Source organism: Lissotriton helveticus, chromosome 10 (assembly GCF_964261635.1).
Source record: "Lissotriton helveticus chromosome 10, aLisHel1.1, whole genome shotgun sequence".
NCBI lineage: Eukaryota > Metazoa > Chordata > Amphibia > Caudata > Salamandridae > Lissotriton > Lissotriton helveticus.
The window spans coordinates 598,212,363-598,233,825 of record NC_136071.1 but is presented as its reverse complement, the minus strand read 5'-3'; the positions used below and the strand labels follow the sequence as shown (position 1 = coordinate 598,233,825).

Below are 21,463 nucleotides of genomic sequence, written 5' to 3'. Positions count from 1 at the left end.
CACACCGCTTGCCTTTTGGGCCGTTACACCCACTCTTTGTGGGATACGGTTGTGGACATGCTGCCCCAGTGTCCGGAGGAGGCCCAGGCTCGCCCAGGCATTTGCGAGATGCAGCACGCTACTCAATCAGATGTGGAATTGCTACTCAATCAGATGTGGACTTGATACCCCGGACTCGCTGGGCAGAAAGATTTCCACGACGGTGGCCATCCATCGCCACGCCTGGCTGAGGTCCGCCAATTTTTCTGGGGATGTCCAGGCCACGCTCATGGACATGCCCTTTGATGGCCGTTGCCTTTTTGGCAACAAAGCAGACAGTGCGCTTGAGCGTTTCAAGGACTCCAGGGCTGCGGCACAGTCCTTGGGCCTGTCGGGCCAGCGCCAGCAGACTTCTGATTTTCGCTCCTTTTGTGGCCAAAGGCCGCAGAACCAGCCTCAACACGGTCGCGGATGTTGTAATCGCCGTGGCGGTGCTGGGGGACAATGGCAAGGTCAGTCCACATCCACTCCCGCAGCATCTGCCTCAAAGCCTTCCAAGTCTGAGCTTTCAGGCCCATTCGATGCCAGTGGGGGGCAGGGTACGCCATTACGTTGGACAGGTGGGTGCTGCAAGCCGTCCGAAGGGGCTATTCCCTCCCCTTCGAGGCGTCCCCTCCAGCCATGCCACCGCAGTACCACCGCATGTCGGGCGATCACTTGCAACTTCTGCAGGAGGAAGTTATGGCCCTTTTGGCCAAGGGGGCCATCGAGCGCGTTCCTGGGCCAGAAGTAGGACGCGGTTGCTACTCCCACTACTTTCTGGTACCCAAGAAGGGCAAAGGAGGCCTACGCCCTATCTTGGACCTCTGGAGCGTCAACGGCTTCCTCTGGAAGGAGAAGTTCAAGATGCTGACTTCGGCTCAGGTCCTGTGTGCCCTAGACCCTGGAGACTGGATGGTAGCGTTGGAATTGCAGGACACATATTTCCATATCCCTGTCCTGACGGCCCACCGGCGCTACTTGCGGTTCACGGTAGGCCACGAACACATTCAGTTTACCGTGCTCCCCTTTGGCCTCACCAGTGCCCCTCGGGTGTTCATTAAAGTGATGGCGGTGGTCGCAGCTCATCTGCGCAGATCAGGGGTTTCAGTCTTCCCCTATCTCGACGACTGGTTGTTGAAGGCGGGCTCGTCCCAGACAGTCTCCCACCTCCAGACTACGGCTGACCTCCTGCGCTCGCTGGGGTTCTTCATCAACGTGCCGAAGTCACACCTGTGCCCCTCTCAGAAGTTCCTTTTCATCGGAGCGGTTCTGGACTCGGCGCAGTTTCGGGCTTATCCTCCCGAGCAGCGGGTTTGGGATATTCAGGCTCTGATTCTGATCTTTCAACCTTTATCCCGAGTTTCAGTCAGGTTGACGCTGCGGCTCCTGGGGCTGATGGCCTCCTGCATCCTACTGGTGCATCACACCAGGTGGCGGCTGTGGGCTCTGCAGTGGGAAGTTTCAGTGGGCACAGCATCAGGGCAACCTGTCTGACCACGTCCTGATCTCGGAGGGTACTGCGAGTCAATTGCAGTGGTGGCTCATGAACCGCGATTGTGTCTGCGGCAGATCCCTCGCCCTACCCCAACCGGAGCACGTAGTAGTGACGGATGCGTCCTTCCTGGGATGGGGGGCCACATGGGAGAGGCGGAGATCAGAGGCCTCTGGTGTCCGGCGGAGTCCCGGCTTCATATCAACCTTCTAGAGCTGCGGGGGATCCGACTTGCACTAAAGGCATTCCTTCCCTCTGTCCGGGGAAGTGTAGTGCAGGTGTTCACGGACAACACCACTGCCATGTGGTACTGCAACAAACAGGGTGGGGTGGGGTCGTGGACCCTTTGTCAGGAGGCTCTGCGCCTCTGGAACACCAGGGTGTCATCCTGGTGGTTCAACACCTGGCAGGTTCCCTGAACGCCAGGGCGGATTAACTCAGTCGCCGGTGCATGGTGGATCACAAATGGGGTCTGAACGCGGACGTGGCGCAAGGTCTCTTTCAGCAGTGGGGAGAGCCTTGGTTAGATCTATTCGACACCAAAGAGAACGGGCAATGTCATCAGTTCTGCGCGTTGGAATTTCCAAGGCGGCACTCGCTCGGAGACGCTTTTCGTCGCGAGTGGAGTTGCGGTCTGTTGTACGCCTTTCTGCCTATACCACTTCTGCCCAGAGTGCTGAAGATCATCAGACGAGACTGGGCCCAAGTCATCCTTGTGGCTCCGGACTGGGCACGAAGATACTGGTATCCCAAGCTACTCAGCATGTCAGTTGATCCCCCGATTCATTGGACCATCTCTTGATGAGTCGTTTTGTGCATCAAGGTTTGTTATTCCTTGGCGAAAAAAGAGCCTCCTGTGGGGCTGCGCGCCCATTCCACTCGGGCCATGGCGGCTACTACTGCCCTGGGTCGGGGGAGTCCCTTTGCAGGACATCTGTCAGGCAGCTACGTGGGCCTTGCTGCACATGTTTTCTAGGCATTAGTGCCTGGACAGCCAAGTCCGGAGAGATGGCTTTTTCGGCTGCTCCGTTCTCCAGGACTTTCTGGTGTGATCTTGGTTCGCAGACCCACCACCAGGGTTGGTATTGCTGGGGTATCTATTCTAAGGTAAGGAATCTAACACTAACCTGTTTCGTTCAGATGCACAAGTTACTTACCTTCGGTAACGATATATCTGTAAGAAACAGAAGTTAGTTTTAGATTCCTTACCGCCCCACCCATTCTCTCCGTTCTGCGAACCGATATCTAGGGTTAAGGTATCTCCCTTTGAGGGCCCTAGTGTCAAGGCACCAGTGTCGGTTTCTTGCATGGCTCTGCGTTCTTGGCGCGGAAAGCTATGTACAGAACTGACGTCAGTGCGCGAGGGCGGTGTCTAAGTACTCCGACGTCATCCCGGCGAACACGACCGACGCGGAGGCGCAGACTACGCCTACAGATGCGCAAGGGTACTGCTGATGAAAACTTTTCGGATCCAGTCTGACGCCTTGGGATATTCTAAGGTAAGGAATCTAACACTAACTAATGTTTCTTACAGATATATCGTTACCGAAGGTAAGTAACTTGTGCATCTGGGTGTGGAGAGTCCTCACCTGAGCACATAAAGGCTACCACCTGCTCCGCCCTTGTGAATTTCTCCATAGTCTGTTGCTTAGTCGGTTGGTTGGATTTCCAGCGACTAGACCGCCTGCGTCTTCAGCGAGTTGGTTGACAGGGTTCCGGAAGATCCGGGTGTGTTGACACTGCATCATAGCTCTCCAAGCAGTTCCACGCTGCAGATGAATCAACAAAGAAATGGTTCTTGCCTCTGTCTGTATTCTCAGGTTGGCTGGGAAAAGTAAAGCATATGGCAGGCTGAGTTCTCTAGGGCAGCTCTTGATGGATAGAAATGAAGCATGCTGCATCTGTACGAGGATGAAGCCAGGCTAGAGTGACACACTCGTGTTCTCAACCGCATAGGGACAGTGCAGTCGGGCCTGTTGGAAGAGAAAATCTCTGTCCTGGGATTGGAGATGACAGACCGCCACTGGTCTTGGCGGGTCCCAGGCTTAGGGGATGAGGCCTGGACCCTGTGTGCTCCGTCCAAGGCATAGAATTTAGAGAGGCCCTCCTTAAGGTAGTCGAGCATAGCATCATCTTCCATTCCCTCACGCAATCTAGAAACCCTGATGTTCTTGCAGTAGGCCTTTCCTCCTGATCATCCAGACAGGCAGCTAACCGCTGTGTTTGTGCCTCAAGTCAGTTAGGTGATGTGTTGTGGCCTGGACCTCAGGCTCTAGGGTCTGGACCGCTGACTCCAGGGCAGACAGTTTCCCGGTCACCTTCTCGGAATCCTTCCGACGCAGGCCCAGCGCTGACGCAAAGGAGTCTTTCTCCTGGCACTCCCCTGTGGCGTCAATTGCTGACAAGGACTTGTCCAGCTTGGAATTCATAGTAAGGGTCCCACTTGAGTGCAGCGGGCCTCCCCCTTGCCACAGGGAGAAGCAGAGCACTCACAAGGGGCAGCCCCCTCCTCAGCAGCACCAGCCGCTCGAGGCCCATAGTGAAATATAGGACAAAGAGGGGCCCGTTTTACCAGGCCAACTCCAGCTGCAGCTCCTTTTTCAGCTCCCCTGGGGCCGTGTGATAGATATGCTCTTCCAATATTGCACCCGCTGCCTCACTGGGTAAGGGACGAGGGGCAGAAGTCCGTTGGAGACAGCACCATTTATCTCTGTGAGCCCTGCAGTCTGACACTATGGGGCCGCCATCTTGGACACAGCCTCTTCGGTGTGGGCACTGTCTTCGCCAGGGGCACGTTCACAAGCCAGGCTGCAATACGCCCCCAGCAGTGTCCTCCAGATACCCCCCCTGAAGCCCCCCCTCTCCCCCTGGGGCTGCCATGGTACACAGAGAGGTGGCCAGAGTCCATTGCGGACAACTGGGGTGCCTGGCGGTTCAAGTGGCAGTGAGGAGCTCCGTCTCCGAGCTTCTACTCCATGGCAGTTGGCTCCGCCCTCTCCCCACGGCAATTGTGACCAGTTGAACACAGAATTTAAAGCCAGTTTAATGTATTGCTTCCACTTTTCCAGCTCACCAAACATCGGCTTGCAACACCAATTACAGTTTAGAAAATAATTCTTTAGTGAATTTCTTCTCTAGACAATCTTATAGTCCGTTGACTTAAAACCAACCACTTTAGTTCATATTTTGGTTGGGAAAGACTTCCACCAGCTAGTAGCTTGCATTGCTAACTTCTAATACCTTATTCCTTCTTTATAAAAGTGTTAAAAATCTGCAATTTGTAGCTTAATTTCCAATATGTTAACATTTATAAAAGAAAATATTATTTTTGACACCCGAAATCTCTTCTAGAGTCACATGCTTTGCAGAATTCTGGCATCTAGAGTGATAGGAATAGTGTCACTCTGGGCAATGACATGGATGGAGTTGTCTGACCTTAAGTCATCAAAACCCTGTAAATGACCTCCAGTTAATTGAGTGGTATCTTAAACAATCAAGGCTCCCTGAGCAATGGTTGTATTTCCTACCATGCCCAATATAGACTGTCTAGCACTCCCCTGTTTGAATCCTCCTTTCACAATTTGTTTCCTGTGAAGGGGCTAAAGATGTTAAAGGAAGTAAGCAAGCCTCATATTCCTTTATTAAGTACTGCATGAGTTCTTATCTGATAGACACAACTAGCCACAGATTGCTTACCTGTGAACTTCCAGGCGTTAGGCTTGATCCGGAAAAGATTTCTTAGCTGTACACCTGCCCGCCAGTAGGTGGCACTGGTCGATTCCGCATGACGTGGAGTTTGTCATCGTGACATCTGCGTCATCTATATAGACGCCACCTTGGCGCACAGATGTCAGTTCTTTTCTTTCTGCACATAACAGAGATCCATTGAAGAGAGCTACTCCCTGTCATTTTTATACATACTTTTGTCAACTTTTTGTCTATTTTTTTTTTGGGGTGTATAGGATGTCCAAAAAGACCTCTGGGTTGAAACAGTGTGGCTCCTGTCACTGCACCATGTCTGTTACGGACCCCTACCCGTGTGACTTTAGTGCCTGGAGCTCAACCATTACCCGAGTCATGCTCCAACTGCCGGGCCATTGTGCTGAAAGCTATGAGGGAGCAGTCCCTAAAGCTGCTTGCGGCCCGGCACCTGGCACCTCGGAGATCTCATTCCCGCTCCCAGTCTTGGTAGAGAGGAAGGTCGAAGCACCACTCCCGGGGATCGAAGTCTTCGTCCTCCCATTCGAAATCTTCGAAAGAGTCAGGTAAGAAGCACCATAAGAAACACAAGAAATCGAAGTGTGCTTTGACTTCACCCCATCCATCACCAGATGAGTCATCTCAGCATTCGAGGCCCCACTCCATGGAGCGGGTGCATGGGTCGGATCTGTGTTTCCCTCCCTTTCTGGGGCTAGGAGCGACCCCGCCCAGTTAATAGTTTTGATGCCATGTCCGCCATATTTGGGCAGCCTTACACTGCCGGCAAACCTTTGGGCCCACAGGCTCAGCAGAAGGAGCTCCTCTCGGTTGCATGCCTCGTGGATATCTTCCCAGACCGGCACCTATCTCACCCATTAAACCTTCTCAGATTTCGTGTCCGACGCCTAGACCCTGTAGGTCGCTGGCCCCATTCTTATTCCCGATGACAAGGAGCCAGCTGGGAGTCCTCCAACCTCCAGACTGGCGCCGTTGGGGCCTCTGGGCTCTATGCTGTATCCTCAGCCTTATTCAGGAGGGCTAGGATTGGAAGAGGATTGGGAGGAGATGCAGCACCCCTTAGAAGTCCCACCTTACACAGAAGAAATGGACTTGTCTGAGGAAATTGATGATGCCAGTGATTTGGTTTTGGATAACTATCCAGAGCCTTGCAAACTTTCCCCTCCTAACCTGGCTATGGAGGAGGTAGCTTCCTTCACCATGGTGGTGCGTAGGGCTGCGGAGGTCTTTGACCTGCAGTTTCCTACTGTGGCAATCAAGGCCAATCTCTTAATAGAGGTCCTGGTGATGGCCTCTCCACCACAGAACCGTTGCTGCCATTCAATGAGGGCTTGACTGATGTTCTTCTGGGGACATGGTCCGAACCCAGGACAGGGGCTCCTGTGAATAGAACAATCTCCTGCTGTCATTGCCCTGCACCAGGCAACCCAGCTTTCCTCACCTCTCACCCAACCCCTGAGAGCTTGGCATTCCAAGCCTCTACTTTCCGTATCACGTTCCCTTCCACAACCCCATTGTGGGAGACGGTTGCGTGGAAGCTGACAAGTTCCCGGAGGAGACCCAGGCTGCTCTCTCTCAAGCTGTTGTAGACGGGAGGGATGCAGCAAAGTTTACTATACTCTGTGGCCTTGACACAACAGAATCGCTGGGCAGAGAGATTTCCTTGTCGTGGCAGTTAGACGCCATGCCTGGCTGAGAATGTCTTGCGTCTCTAGGGTTGTCGAAGCAAACTTGATGGACGTGTCCTTTGATGGCTCTCGTCTCTTCGGAGACAGGGCAGACACAGTGCTAGAGCGCTTCAAGGAGTCGCGGGCTGCAGGCAAGTGCTTGGGTTTGTAAGTATCATCCCGGCCTGCACCGCCTTTCTCTCCTTTTGTGGCTCCTGAAGGGGTTTCCAGCATGCCAGCCCTACACTAGCCAGAGGGCCGTGCAAAGGCTGTAACCTTGCCCAGCTGAGGACACGGTTCGCCCCAACCCCTGGATCAGGCAGCCAGAAGTCCGGTCAGGCCACCATCTCCTCTCCCTCCTCCAAACCTTCACAGTCCGATTTTCCCAGATCATGGACCTCCAGGTGATGGTAGGATAGGCCATCACCTCCACCACTGACGGAACATCACCTTGGACAGGTGGGTTTTGCAAATGGTCCAAAGGGGCTACACCCTCACCTTCAAGTCTACCCCTCCCTCCATGCCTCTTATATAAAATCAGCTGATGGAGGATCACCTTGCTTTAATTTGAGAGGTAGTCACAATTCTCTTGGCCAAGAGAGCCATAGAGCGGGTTCAAGTGCCAGAAGTAAACTGAGGTTGCTATTCCCACTACTTTCTGGTTCCCAAAAAGGATGCAGGCCTTTGTCATATCCTCGAACTCAGAGCCCTCAACTACTTCCCCAAAAAAGGGAAGTTTGATATGCTCACTTTGGATCAGGGTCTGTCTGCCCTGGACCCGGGAGACTGGATGGCAGTGCTGGACGGCAGTGCTGGACGGCAGTGCTGGACTTGTAGGACGCTTACTTCCACATTCTGTCCTACGTGCTCATCGTCGCTACCTAAGGTTTACAGTGGGCCACAAGCACTTTCAGTTTGTTGTGATCCTTTTCGTCCTCACCAGTGCCCCTCAGATGTTAACGAAGGTGATGGCTGAGGTTGCAGCTCATCTGCACGGATCAGGGTTCCAGTCTTTCTCTATTTCGATGACTGGTTGTTGAAGGAGGGCTACCCCCAGGCGGTCGTCTCACATCTCCAGGCTATGGTAAACCTCCTGCATTCGCTGGGGTTCACTATCAACGTGCTGAAGTCACACCTGTCTCCTTCCCAGACGTTCCCTTTTATTGGAGCTGTTATGGACCCGGTGCAGTTTCGGGCCTGTCTTACCGAACGGTGTGCCAAGGATATTCAGACTATGATATCGATGTTTCGGCCTCCATCCTCTATTTCCGTTAGACTTACTCTGAGGCTGCAGGGCTTCATTACTGTCTGCATCCTGCAAGTGAATCATGCCAGATTGCACATGCGGGATTTGTAGTGGGACTTGAAGTCCAATGGGCGCAGCATTGGGGAAATCTCACGACCTGGTCCAGATCTTGGAGGGAACTTTGTAAGATCTGCAGTGGTGGCTGACAAACTGCGAATGAGTCACAGCCAGACCCCACTCCCTTCCCCACTCAGATCTCACAGTGGTGACCTATGCGTCATTCCTGGGATGGGGTAGCATTCGGGGAGGCGGAGATCAGAGGACTCTGATTTCCGTCAGAAGCCGGGCTCCACATCAACCTGTTGAAGCTTTGTGCGATCTGATTGGCAATGAAAGCCGCCTTACCATCTCTCAAGGACATGCTGGTTCAGGTATTCATGGACAACACCACTGCCATGTGGTACTGTGCACCATACAAGGCGGGGTGGGGTTGTGGCCCTTCTGTCAGGAGGCTCTGCGTCTCTGGACTTGGCTAGAACAGGACATATCTCTGGAGATTCAACACCTGACCGTTTCCCTGAATGCCAGGGCTGACTATCTCGGCCTTCAGTGCCTAGCAGATCATGAGTGGCGTCTCCATCCGGAGGTGATGCAAGGACTCTTTCAGCGTTGGGAAGAGCCTCCGTTAGATCTGTTCGTCATTGTTGAGAAAGCGCTGTTAGCAGTTTTGCACATTGGAGTTTACAAGGCGGCTCTCGCTCAGCAATGCTATTTGTCTTGAGTGGAATTCAGGCCACCTTTATACCCATACCACTCCTGTCCAGAGTGCTCAAGAAGATCAGGAACGACTGTACACAAGTCATTCTTGTGGCTCCAGGCTGGGCACAGAGAGTTTGGTATCCTGAGCTTCTGCAAATGTGCATCAATCCTCTGATCAGGTGCTGTTTTGGGAGGAACTTCTGTCGCAGCAGCATGGGAGGGTCCTCCACCTGAACCCATCAACTCTCCGCCTCCTTGCGTGGAGATTGAGCAGCCACAGTTGACCGCATTAGACCTTCCTCCCAAAGTGTGCAATGTGTTATTCTGGTGGTCTGGCGTCCCTCCACTAAGTTGATATATGCCTGCCGATGGTAAAAATGTAGTACATTTTGTACAGAACGGTCTAGTCACCCTTTGTCTGCCTCCCTTTCTGACATTCTTCTTTTCATCCTGTCTCTTGCCCAGATTGGCTCTGCCCTGGTGTAGGAGAGTAGGGTCTGCAATCCTATGATCACCCAGATTTTTGCTTTTTGCTGCACTGGTTTACGACTTTCCCTGGCTGTGGGCCTGCTAATCAGACCCACAGCCTAGCTGTTCTCTCTATCCAAATTGTACTCAGGTACTGAATTGGCACTGGGCCCTCTCCAAGTCCCTGTACCCAGGGCTGAGGTGCACCCAGAAGTCTCCCAGGGGCTGAAGCATGTATTGTGCCACCCCTGGATTGACTAACTAAAACTGACACAACTGGCTGCACGACAGCTGGGGCAAGGTGGTGTACTCACCCTTTGCTTTAGATATAGTATACCTATATCTAACCCTAAAATGGACACACAGATCTCCTATCAGTCACTCCTATGGCAGGCCTTAACAATCCTGAAGGCAGAGTGCTTGGAATCGTGTGAGATGGTGCTCTGGCATGAGCTGAGCCTGTCTGCGGCTTTCGGGATCTATCCCTTAGCCGTTTCCATGATATCGCATACCATATACTCTTAAGTGCATTATAATCCTCGCGGTTATGTGCCAACTCTGGTATCGCTTTATCAAAACATGTCGAGTAAGGTGTCATACGAATTGGAATACTAACCCCTCGCCAATTCTGGCGACGGGGTTAGCATTCCACCCTTCTAGAGGGACACGACATGCATGTAACCTATAACCCGGTTAAAAGTCAGACAGAGCCTTAGCATCCACAAAATGGATGCTGCCACCGAGACACAAGTCTGCCCTCCTGCTGCTGGGAGTCCTCCCAGAGCAGGAGATAAGGACAAAGGGTTTCCTGCCAGGGGCGGTGCCAGCACCGTCCCAGACAGGGTTTTGTGTATTGTAGGTAGGCAGGGCTTTAGAGGAAGGTGACTGCACGTGGCACCCCGGTGCTCACTGTGCATAGGCTGGCTGGAACCAGTTCCAGGGTCACTCCAGACCCTGTGCTGGGGAAAAGCCCGCCAAGGAAGTGGGTGTAACCACCCCCCTCCTAGTCCCACCCATAGGGCAGGACTTAGTCGCGTGCCAGCCCCTTTTTACAGGATAAAGGTAGAGACTGGCCCCCTTCCAAATCAGATCATCTTTGAATCCTGAAACTACTTTCTGCGAAAGGAACTCAAGACTTCTTCCTAAGATTTCTCCCTTGTGACTAAGGAGTAGTCACCCTGCATCCGCAGGCACCATCTAAGAACACTGCGGTCTGCTGCAAGTCCTTCCTCCGGAATCCGACTGCCCAGCTCGACGAGAACCGGCTTCCCTGGCACCTCTGACCTCTACCCGCCTCTACAGCCCAGCTGAGAACCGTGGGTGCGACGAGACCTCAAGGGACCGGCTATCTACAAGACTGCACGACTTCTTTCCAGCACGCCCGCCGAGTGAATTCCTGGTGAGTGCTTTGGGGTCCGAGAAGCCCCCACCCTGAGCAGCTCCAGCACCGAAGAGCAGCCCCCCAGCATCTCCACGATCTGCGTGGGGCCCTTCTGCTTTCTGCTGCTCACCGCGTTGTTTGGCTACTAGCCCGCTGGCTTGTGGCCTTCCTGACGACGCCCGACGACATTTCTGCTGCTAGTCTGGTTGCTCCAGACTGGCCCTTGCTTCCCTCCATCGGAGAAGTACCCTGGACCCTCCTGGTCCGGCTAAGACGCCATTTTAGGTCCACCGCGTGGGCCTTGCATTTGCCAAGACTTGTTGCCCAACCCTGGGTCCAGCGACGTCGACAGCAAGAACCTTCGTGGGACAGCTCGCACCTCCATCCTGGTCGCCGACAACGCCTCCTGGTCCGAGAGACTGCAGAGCCCTGCCGTGCCCACTCACCTGACTGCGGTGACTTCGCCCGGTGCCATCCTGGTGCCCACTTAATCACTGGCTAGTGATTCAAGAACTTGGTCCCCTCTGCTTTCAGGTTTTCTTCTTCCTTGATCCAGGCTTGGATCCATCGGACTTTCCTTCACTGGTCGCCTGCCAGCAACTTCTTCCTTCCAGGCTCCTGGTCCGGCAACGAGATCCCCGACGTCTTTTCAGACCTATGCAGCTGCAGCCCCTGGGCTAGGTAACTTCGGCACTTCGGTGTCCCAGCATAGCCTCACTATCCAAGGGTCAGGATCCACTGTCGTTTTCTCCCTACCAGGTCGGGTTCGCCCGTGAACACTAACTCTGTGAATTCTAGCTTCCATAGACTTTGTCCCGCATCCCGCGTGAGAGTGCACACTCTGCACCCGAGTCCCCTAGGTCTCCTAGAAGTAATCTAACGATTCCCTAGTCAAGTCCTAGCGATTCCAAAGCCTATTAGTACTGTACTTACCTGCTAGTAATTTCGCATTCCACTTTTAGAATATATGGTTTTTCGTGCCCCTCGGGCATTTGTGTATAACGTGCTAACTTAAGTATTTTCATAAGAGTTTTGTTGTGTGCTTAGCACCCTGTCCTCATAAAGAGTACAGGGTTGTTGTGATTCTAATAAATACATTGTTTATTTTCATAACACTTGTGTGGTGTCCTTTCACTGGGTGTTCAAGGGGTAATGTGATGGTAAAACAGCTGGCTTAACACGCCCTCTAGAGTCTTAGCCTTAGACTGCTCGTATCCATGCTACTAGGATAGCTGGTCTATAAGGTTGACTTACAACCAATCATCAATAAGGGTTGTTTGGACTGATATATAGTGATCACTAGAATAGTGAGCACTGCACATCAGGCCAACTTCTCACACCTGGGCACTCTGAAGGGTTACCTTTCGGCCTTTTCTACGGTTGCAAGACTAACCTTCCCAGTTAAAGTTCCCTAGCATACATAGATTCCTGAAGGGGCTCACACATTTGTTTCCCCCTTCATCATGCCTCAGTGGAACCTTAACTTGGTGCTCATTTATCTGTGTGCACTACTCGAACTGCTGCACCATTGCCCCCTCCTGCTCATCATTAAGACAGCCTTTTTAGTGGCCATAACTTCTGCCAGGAGGGTGAGCGAATTGCAGGCTTTCTTCTCAGTCTCCTTACCTGACCGTCTTTCCAGGCAAAGTACTGCTTCGTTTTTGCCTAAAGTGGTGACACCTTTCCACATTAGGCAATCTGTCACCTTGCCCCCTTCTATGCTCCTCGCATTCTTTCTAAGGAAGGTCTCCTCCACTGTCTGGACCCAAAAGGAGCGTTCTCGCTCTACCTTCACCGCACTAAAGTATTCCATGTGGACGACCAACTGTTTGTGGGATACTTTAGAGCGAAGAAAGAACGTGCTGTGCAAAAGAGGACCATCGCCTGATGGGGTTTCCTCTGCATTAAGGATTCAGGTAAGAGACGGCACAAAAAGAAGTCGAAGAAGTGTTGTCGCTCTCAGACGTCCCCTCGTCGGTCTGCGGATGCAGTCGAGGGGGACAGGGGTTCCACCCCTGTGGCTCCTTCGTAGCCTGGGACTCCCACGGCCTACCCGCCTTACCCGGGTCCGTCGGCGACTACCACACAGGTGCAAGAGTTTCTTGCTGCCATGGACTGCCTGTTTATGCCTTGGACTCCAGCCGGTGCGCCTTTGGGCCCTGTGTTCCCGTGTCGACTCCACATGCGCCGCCGGCAGCTCTGGCCCCGGTGCCGCAGGATCCTGCGCCGTTGGCTCCGGCCCGGCGCCAAGAGGTCCTACGCTGCCGGCTCCGGCCCCAGCGCCACCCTCGGCTCCGTCTGTGGCGCCGCAGTGAATGCCGTTGGTTCCGCCTCTGCCCCGGTTGTCTCCGCCTGGGATCCGAATTGGGAGATGGCGCCGGTTCGGCCCCGGCCGGCGCTGTTCCCGACACCATGTGTTCCTCCCCCGGTCCCTACCCTGCCGCCACGGTCTGTGCCACACACGGCAGAGGCCGAGGACAACTGGGAGGGGTCCGAGGACCCTCTTGCTCCTCAGTGTGACTTCGAGCAGGATTGGCCAGACGACTTGGAAGAGATCGGTGGCCTCGACGTCTCCTCTGACCCGGGGTTTGCCTCTCCCCCATCCACTATGGAGGCAGTTGCCTCGTATACGATGGTACTCCATCCGGCAGCTGAGGTCCTTAACCTTGATCTCCCTATGGTGGCCCTGAAAACTAATCTCCTCACTGAAGTGCTCCTGTCGGCGTCCACTTCATCAGAGCTACTGCTGCCGTTTAATGACACCCTCACTGATGTCTTGTTGGGCACTTGGTCGCGGCCAGCACTGGGGCTCCTGTGGATAAGAACGTCGCCAGACGTCATCAACCGGCGCTGGGTGATCCTGCCTTTCTGACCACTCATCCTACGCCCAAGAGCCTGGTCATTCAAGCTTCGATGTCCCAGAGTGCCTTTCCCACGGCTCCGCCGGGTAAGGACTTTAAGAAGCTGGAGCAGTTCGGCAAGCGGTTGTTCTCGTCGGCCAGCTTGTGGTTGCATTCGGTGAACGCTGCATGTCTAGTGGGGCCGCTATTCCCACCCGGTGTGGGATACCGTTGCTGCGGTTTTGCCTCAGTGTCCTGAAGAGGTCCAGGGTGTGCTGTCCCAGGCTGTGGATGAGGGTAAGGACGCGGCTAAATTCGCCATTCGTTGTGGCTTTGATACTGCAGACTCTCTCAGTAGGGCGATTTCCACGACTGTGGCACTTCGTTGTCGCGCCTGGCTGAGATCTACTGGGTTATCCCTGGATGTCCAGAGCTCGCTCATGGACATGCCCTTTGACGGAACTCGTCTGTTTGGTGATAAGGCCGACAGTGCGCTGGAGCGTTTTAAGGACTCTTGAGCTACAGCCAAGTCCTTAGGCCTTTCCGCCACGCGCCCAGCCACGTCAACTTTTCACTCCTTTCGTGGCCCAGGAAGGGGCGCCCCTGCCCACTCATTCGTTCACAAGCCTATGCAGAACCAAACTCAGCGTGGGCGTGGAGGCCGCCGTGGCGGCTCCGTTGGCCGGCGTGAGGGGGCCAGTCTGCCTCTGCAAGCAACATCCGCCTCAAAGCCTTCCTAGTCTGTGCTTCGGGGCGCACCCCACGCCAGTGGGTGGCAGTATTCGTCATCACATTCCCCATTGGCGTTTGGTCACTTCCGACAGGTGGGTGCTGCAACTTGTCCGGACTGGTTACTCCCTCCTCTTCGAGTCCACCCCCCTGGTCATGCCACCTCAGTTCCACCACATGTCTGGGGATCACTTCGCGTTTCTTCAGCAGGAAGTCACGGCCCTCTTGGCCAAGGGGGCCATCGAGCTCGTTTCTTGGCCAGAAGTGGGGCTTGGTTGTTATTTCCACTACTTTCTGGTCCCCAAGAAGGACAAGGGGGGCTTGCGCCCCATCTTGGACCTCAGGAACGTCAATTGCTTCCTCCAGAAAGAGAAGTTCAAGATGTTGACTCTGGCTCAGGTCTTGGCTGTCCTCGACCCTGGAGACTGGATGGTAGCGTTGGACTTGCAGGATGCCTATTTTCACATCCCCGTCCAGCAGGCCCACTGGCGTTACCTGCAGTTCACGGTAGGCTAGGAGCATTTTCAGTTTGCCGTGCTCCCCTTCGACCTTACCAGCACCCCTCTGGAGTTCACGAAAGTGATGGCGGTGGTTGCAGCTCATCTGCGCAGGTCAGGGGTGTCTTGTCTTCCCTTGCCTCGACGACTGGTTGTTTAAGGCGGGCCCGACCCAGGCAGTTGCCACCCACCTCCAGACTACGACAGACCTCCTGCATTTGCTGGGGTTTTCCATCAACGTGCCTAAGTCTCACCTGAGTCCTTCTCAGAAGCTCCCCTTCATGGAAGCGGTTCTTGATTCGACGCGGTTTCGGGTTTATCCTCCTGAACAGCGAGTCCGGGATATTCAATCTTTCAGCCTCTATCCCGGGTTTCGGTCAGGATGACCCTTTGGCTCCTGGGCCTGATGGCCTCCTGCATCCTGCTAGTGCAACCTGCCAGATGGCAAAAGCAGGCTCTGCAGTGGGACCTGAAATTCCAATTGGCACAGCATCAGGGCAACCTGTCCGATCACGTCCTGATCTCGGAGGGCACTGCACAACAATTGCAGTGGTGGCTCACGAATCGTGATTGGGTCAATGGCAGATCCCTCTCCCTCCCCCAACCGGAGCACACAGTGGTGACGCATACGTCCCTCTTGGGTTGGGGTGGCCACTTGGGAGAGGCGGAGATCAGAGGCCTCTGGTCTTCGGCGGAGTCCCGGCTCCATATCAACCTTTTGGAGCTTCGGGCGATCCGACTTGCACTGAAGACATTCCTTCCCTCTGTCCCGGGAAGTGTGGTGCAGGTGTTCATGGGCAACACCACCGCCATGTGGTACTGCAACAAACAGGGCGGGTGGGGTCCTGGACCCTATGTCAGCAGGCTCTGCGCCTCTGGACATGGCTGGAACATCAAGGCATTTCCTTGGTGGTTCAACACCTGGCAGGTTCTCTGAACGCCAGGGCGGACGAACTCAGCCACCGGTGCTTGATGGATCACTAATGGTGTCTGAACTCTGACGTGGCGCAAGGTCTCTTTCTGCAGTAGGGAGAGCCTTGATTAGATCTATTCGCCACCGAAGAGAACGCGCAATGTCATCAGTTCTGCGCGTTGGCGTTTCCAAGGCTCACTCGCTCGGCAACCTTTTTTCGCCCCGAGTGGAGTTGCTGTCTATTGTACGCCTTCCCGTCTATACCACTTCTGCCCAGAGTGTTGAAGAAGATTTGGCACATACAGGCCCAAGTCATTCTTGTGGCTCCGGATTGGGCACGAAGATACTGGTATCCCGAGCTACTCAGCATGGCGTTCGATCCCCCAATCTGACTGCCTCTTCGGGAGGATCTTCTGTCGCAGCAGCAGGGGACGGTCCTCCACCCGAACCTGTCCAGCCTCCACCTCCATGCGTGGAGATTGCGCGGGGACAGTTGACAGCTTTCGATCTTCCTCCCGAAGTCTGTGATGCCATTCTGGCAGCCAGGCATCCCTCCACTAAAATGGGATACGCCTGCAGGTAGAACAAGTTTGTGGCATGGTGCACAGCAAAGTCTGTGGATCCCCTTTCTGCCCCTCTTTCTGAAGTCCTTCTGTTCCTTCTTTCCTTGGCCCAGCAGGGCTCTGCTCTGGGCACTGTCAAAGGTTATCTTTCGGCCATCTCCGCCTTTCTACGGCTTTCAGATCAGCCTTCTCTTTTTAAGTCCCCGGTTGTTAACCGTTTTCTGAAAGGCATTACGCACACGTTTCCTCCCGTGCTCTTCATAACTGTCCTTTGTGTCTTCTCACTCTCAAGACGGCTTTCCTGGTAGCTATCACCTCTGCCAGAAGAGTGAGTGAGCTCCAGGCTCTTTCTTCTAAACTCCTTTACTTTCCGTTCATCCGCACAAGGTGATTATGAGGACCCGTCCTTCTTTCTTGCCGAAGGTTGTCACGCCCTACCACATCAGGCAGACCATTACTTTGCCCACCTTCTTTCCGCATCCTTCCAAAGAGGAAGAGAGACTCCACCGTCTAGACCCAAAACGTGCGCTCTCCTATCTGAGCCGCACACAACAGTTCCGGGTGGATGACCAGCTCTTTGTTGGCTACGTGGGCGCCAAAAAAGGTCAGACCGTGCACAAACGGACCATCTCTCGGTGGGTCGTTCTCTGCATCAAGGCCTGTTACTCGTTGGCTAAGAAGGAGCCTCCTCTGGGGCTGCATGCCCATTCCACCTGGGCGGCTGCAGCAACTGAGACGCAGCGTTCCCTTGCAGGACATTTGTCAGGCAGCTATACGGGCCTCGCACACGTTTACCAAGCATTACTGCCTTGACAGGTAAGTCCGGAGAGGCGGCTTCCTTGGCCGTCCTGTTCTCCGTGACTTTCTGGTGTAATCTTATTCGCAGACCCACCACCGGGGTTGGTATTGCTGGGGTATCTATTCTAAGGTAAGGAATCTATCACTAACGTGTCTCTTTCAGATGCACAAGTTACTACATGTGTAACCATATATCTGTAAGAGACAATAGTTAGTGATAGATTCCTTACCGCCCCACCCACCCTCCCTGTTCTGCGACCTGATTACTAGGGTTAAGGAAATCCCTTTCAGGGTCCTAGTTCCTATGCACCAGTGGTCAGTTTCTTGCATGGCTCTGCGTTCCTGGCGCGGAAAATCTTGTACAGAACTGACGTCAGCGCGCATAGGTGGCGCTTAAGTAGTCTTGATAACGCCATCTCTGCGCATACTACGCCAGCGACGGACGCTGAGCCGCACGACGCCGCCTACTGGCGCAGGGGTACTGCTAGCAAAACTTTCCGGATCCAGTCTGACGCCTGGGGATATTTTAAGGCAAGGGATCTATCACTAACTAATGTCTCTTTCAGATCTATAGTTACACAAGTAGTAACTTGTGCAAAAGTTATTCTGGTCTGGGCTGTTTTCCTTTAGGGCCCTACTTGTATAAACACACCACTGTCAGCTTCATGGTTCTACCCTTCTGGTGTAGAAAGTTGTGAAAAGTACTGATGTCAGCTTGCCGAGGTGTCGCATATATATACTACGCAGACATCACAACAAACTCAATGCCATACAGTGCCACGCATAGTCGACCTACGCCATCTGCCGGCGCACATGGGTCTGCCAACAAAAATCTTCCGGATCCAGCCTGACGCCTCGAAGTTCGCAGGTAAGAAATCTGTGGCTAGATCATGTCTCTACCAGATAAGGAATTACCGAAGGTAAGTAACTTGTCCGTTTGGAGGAAAGTTAATTGGTGCTACTTGCTACCATGTATTTTTATAGATATTTTACCTCATCACAAAGTGGGACTATTTTTACTATAACTTTAGCCTTCTCTGTTTAAAACAAAGGGACTGTACTAGAGCAGACTTTCACCAAACGTTTATGAATTACGTGAAATGAGAAGGAAATTAAGGTGGATCCATGTTTTTGAACTAATGAGGTTGATTTATTTCAGCTGTCACTGAGTGAATTCCTGTGGATGTAGCCAGTAAAGCTGCAACTCACGTTAAAAAAAAATAATAGGCAGCATTTAAAATTGATGTTTTGTGGCCACCTAAAGATCATGTTGGCCCAACACTTGGTTTGATAACTGCATCTGAACTGGAACATTGACATGTAAATATGTGGCAGTATTATTAGGTATTGTAAGTCCAGTGTGGTAACTCATGATTGCTATGTTCAATTTATAGAATACTTTAACATAGCAATCAATGAACATTGAATAGTTTTGTTTAATGTGTTCAGATGTTTTATTTAAATATGTCAAGTTAAGTCTTGTTGCCAGGGTTCCACATCTGATAGATTATTTAATCTATTTGGGGAAAGTATCTGATCCGTTCCTTCAGGTTTTGGGTATTCCTTTGTTCTTTTATGTGTATTGCCTTGCATAAAGTAATAGTTCTTTTTTTCTCTTCTTCCTTGAAGGATTATGACCTTTGCGTTAACTGCTACAACACTAAGAGACACGAGCACAAGATGGTTAAATGGGGCCTTGGTCTGGACGAGGAGAGTAACAACCAGGGAGATGCTCAGTCCAAGAGTCCCCAAGAGTCTCGGCGTCTGAGCATCCAACGCTGTATCCAGTCCCTGGTTCATGCCTGCCAGTGCCGTAATGCCAATTGCTCATTGCCTTCCTGCCAGAAGATGAAGCGAGTGGTCCAACACACCAAGGGCTGCAAGCGCAAGACAAACGGTGGCTGTCCAGTATGCAAACAGCTTATAGCACTTTGTTGTTATCATGCGAAGCACTGCCAAGAGAACAAGTGTCCTGTTCCCTTCTGCCTCAATATCAAACAGAAACTTAGGCAACAGCAGATTCAGCACCGCCTCCAGCAAGCCCAGCTCATGCGACGCAGGATTGCTACCATGAACACCCGCAATGTGCCTCAGCAAAGCTTGCCTTCGCCTACCTCAGCAACACCTGGTACTCCAACGCAACAGCCCAGCACCCCACAGACCCCGCAGCCTCCTTCTCAACCTCTTCCTTCACCTGTCAGCATGGCATCACCTGGATTCCCTGCTGTGGTGCGTACTCAGCCACCCGTTACTGTTCTGCAAGGCAAGCCAGCTAACCAGGTGGCCCAAGCTCCTCTCCCACCGCCACCTCCTGCTCAGCCCCCGCCAGCTGCTGTGGAAGCTGCCCGTCAGATTGAGAGAGAAGCACAGCAGCAACAGCTTTATAGAGTCACCAACATCAACAGTGGCTTAGCAACAGGCCGAGGAGGGGTTGTAAACCAAGCTGTTGGTACGGTGAGCCAGTTACAGCAGGTACCCATTAGCGTACCACGACCTAACCCAGTTAATGGGCCTCCGGTCATAGGCAGCTTGCAACCTGGACAGTGGCAGACTGCCCCCATGCCTCCACAGCAAGGGTTGCCTAGACCTGTCATCCCATTGTCAGCACAGCAAGCAGTGGCTGGACCGAGAATGCCAGGTGTCCCACAGCAGCCCCGTAACATCCCACCTAATGCACTTCAAGATCTTCTTCGGACTTTGAAATCACCCAGCTCTCCTCAGCAGCAGCAGCAAGTTCTAAATATCTTGAAGTCCAACCCTCAACTTATGGCAGCTTTTATTAAACAAAGAACTGCTAAATATGTGGCAAACCAACCTGGCATGCAACCACAACAGCCCAGCATGCAGCAGCCACAGACTGGAATGCAGCAAACACAACCTGTAATGCAGCAATCAGCAATGCACCCTCAGCCCAACCTGCAGAACATAAATGCATTGCAGGTGGGTATCCAAAGACCCACTGTGCCTCCCCAACAACAAGGAATGGGAGGTATGAACACCCAGGCTCAAGCCATTGGCATTATGAATCCAGGTCACAGCCCTAGCCTAGCAAATGTGAGTCCACAGTACAGGGAGATTATACGGAGACAGATTTTACAGCAGCAGCAACAGGGAACTGCTGGCATGGCAGTTGGAATAGCTGGACACAGCCAGTTTCAGCAGCCTCAAGGACCTGGGGGTTACTCTCAGACATTGCAGCGAATGCAGCATCACCTTTCAATTCAAGGTGGAACAATGGGACAAATTCCTCAAATAGGGCAACTTAATCAGCTTGGGCAAACTGCCATTGGTGGTGAGGGAGCACCTAGCATTCAACAAGCACTTCAGCAACGACTTTTACAGCAGCAGCAACTGAAGCAGCAGATGGGCTCTTCTGGCCAAGCTAACTCCATGAGCCCCCAACAGCACTTGCTTACTGGCCAACCCTCTGCATCTCATCTTCCTGGTCAACAGATGGCCACCTCTCTCAGTAGTCAAGTGCGTTCTCCAGCCCCCGTTCAGTCCCCCCGTCCCCAATCCCAACCTCCACATTCCAGCCCATCCCCAAGGATACAGCCTTCTCCACATCATGTCTCACCTCAGACAGGTTCCCCACACCCAGGACTTGTGGCAACCATGGTTGGCTCCATGGATCAGGGGCACTTAGGCAACCCGGAACAGAGTGCAATGCTTCCACAATTAAACACACCGAATAGGAGTGTGTTATCGAACGAATTATCGTTGGTGGGTGACACCACGGGCGACACACTAGAAAAATTTGTGGAGGGTTTGTAGCATCTGTGGAGGTCTCTCCTTTCCTGTTTTCTTTCATGTTCTTTGGCCATTTTGTACTGCTACATGTCAGCCCTCTAGGCTACTTTTCATTCCTAGATTGGACTGCAAATTCCTACACATGGAATGATTAATTGCTGTTAAAAAAAAACAAAGTAAACATTACAAAGAATATATTTTTTGTTAAAACCAGGCAGTTAAACTATCTGAGCAGGTTTTTTTTCTATTTTGTTGTTACTGTTCACTTGTTTCTTAAAAAAGAATTTTCTTTTTTTAATGGGGAAAAGAAGTTTATTATATTCATATTTTTTAATTTGTATTTGTGACTTCTGAGCATTTGCTGTTCACAACAAAACGTTTAAAAGGAACCATTTAGAAACTTTTCTTTGAAGGTATACACTATTCCAACTGAATCCAAGCAGCTTTTTTTCCAAGCAGTTAAACAGACAAAATATTTTTGTTTTTCAATAATGAAATCTCTGCTGGCATTTTCAAGCGTTCCCTTTGGGGTTGGAGGGTAGAAGGCCCTGACTCCTTTCTCGGAGATAGGAATTGACTTTGCACAGACACACAAACACACTAATACTGTCTGACAACCCCT

General features: G+C 52.5%; 1 protein-coding gene across 1 annotated transcript in view; it reads left to right on the top strand.

Moving 5' to 3' along the window:
- The window catches only part of CREBBP (CREB binding lysine acetyltransferase), a 1,783,742-nt gene that overhangs the window by 1,761,719 nt on the left and 560 nt on the right, over positions 1-21,463 (top strand). Inside the window, exon 31 of the mRNA XM_078663125.1 lies at positions 18,721-21,463. This exon is cut by the window's right edge and continues 560 nt beyond it. Within this exon, the coding sequence (XP_078519251.1) occupies positions 18,721-20,865 (2,145 nt within the window). The 3' untranslated portion in view covers positions 20,866-21,463. The remainder of the gene's footprint in view (positions 1-18,720) is intronic.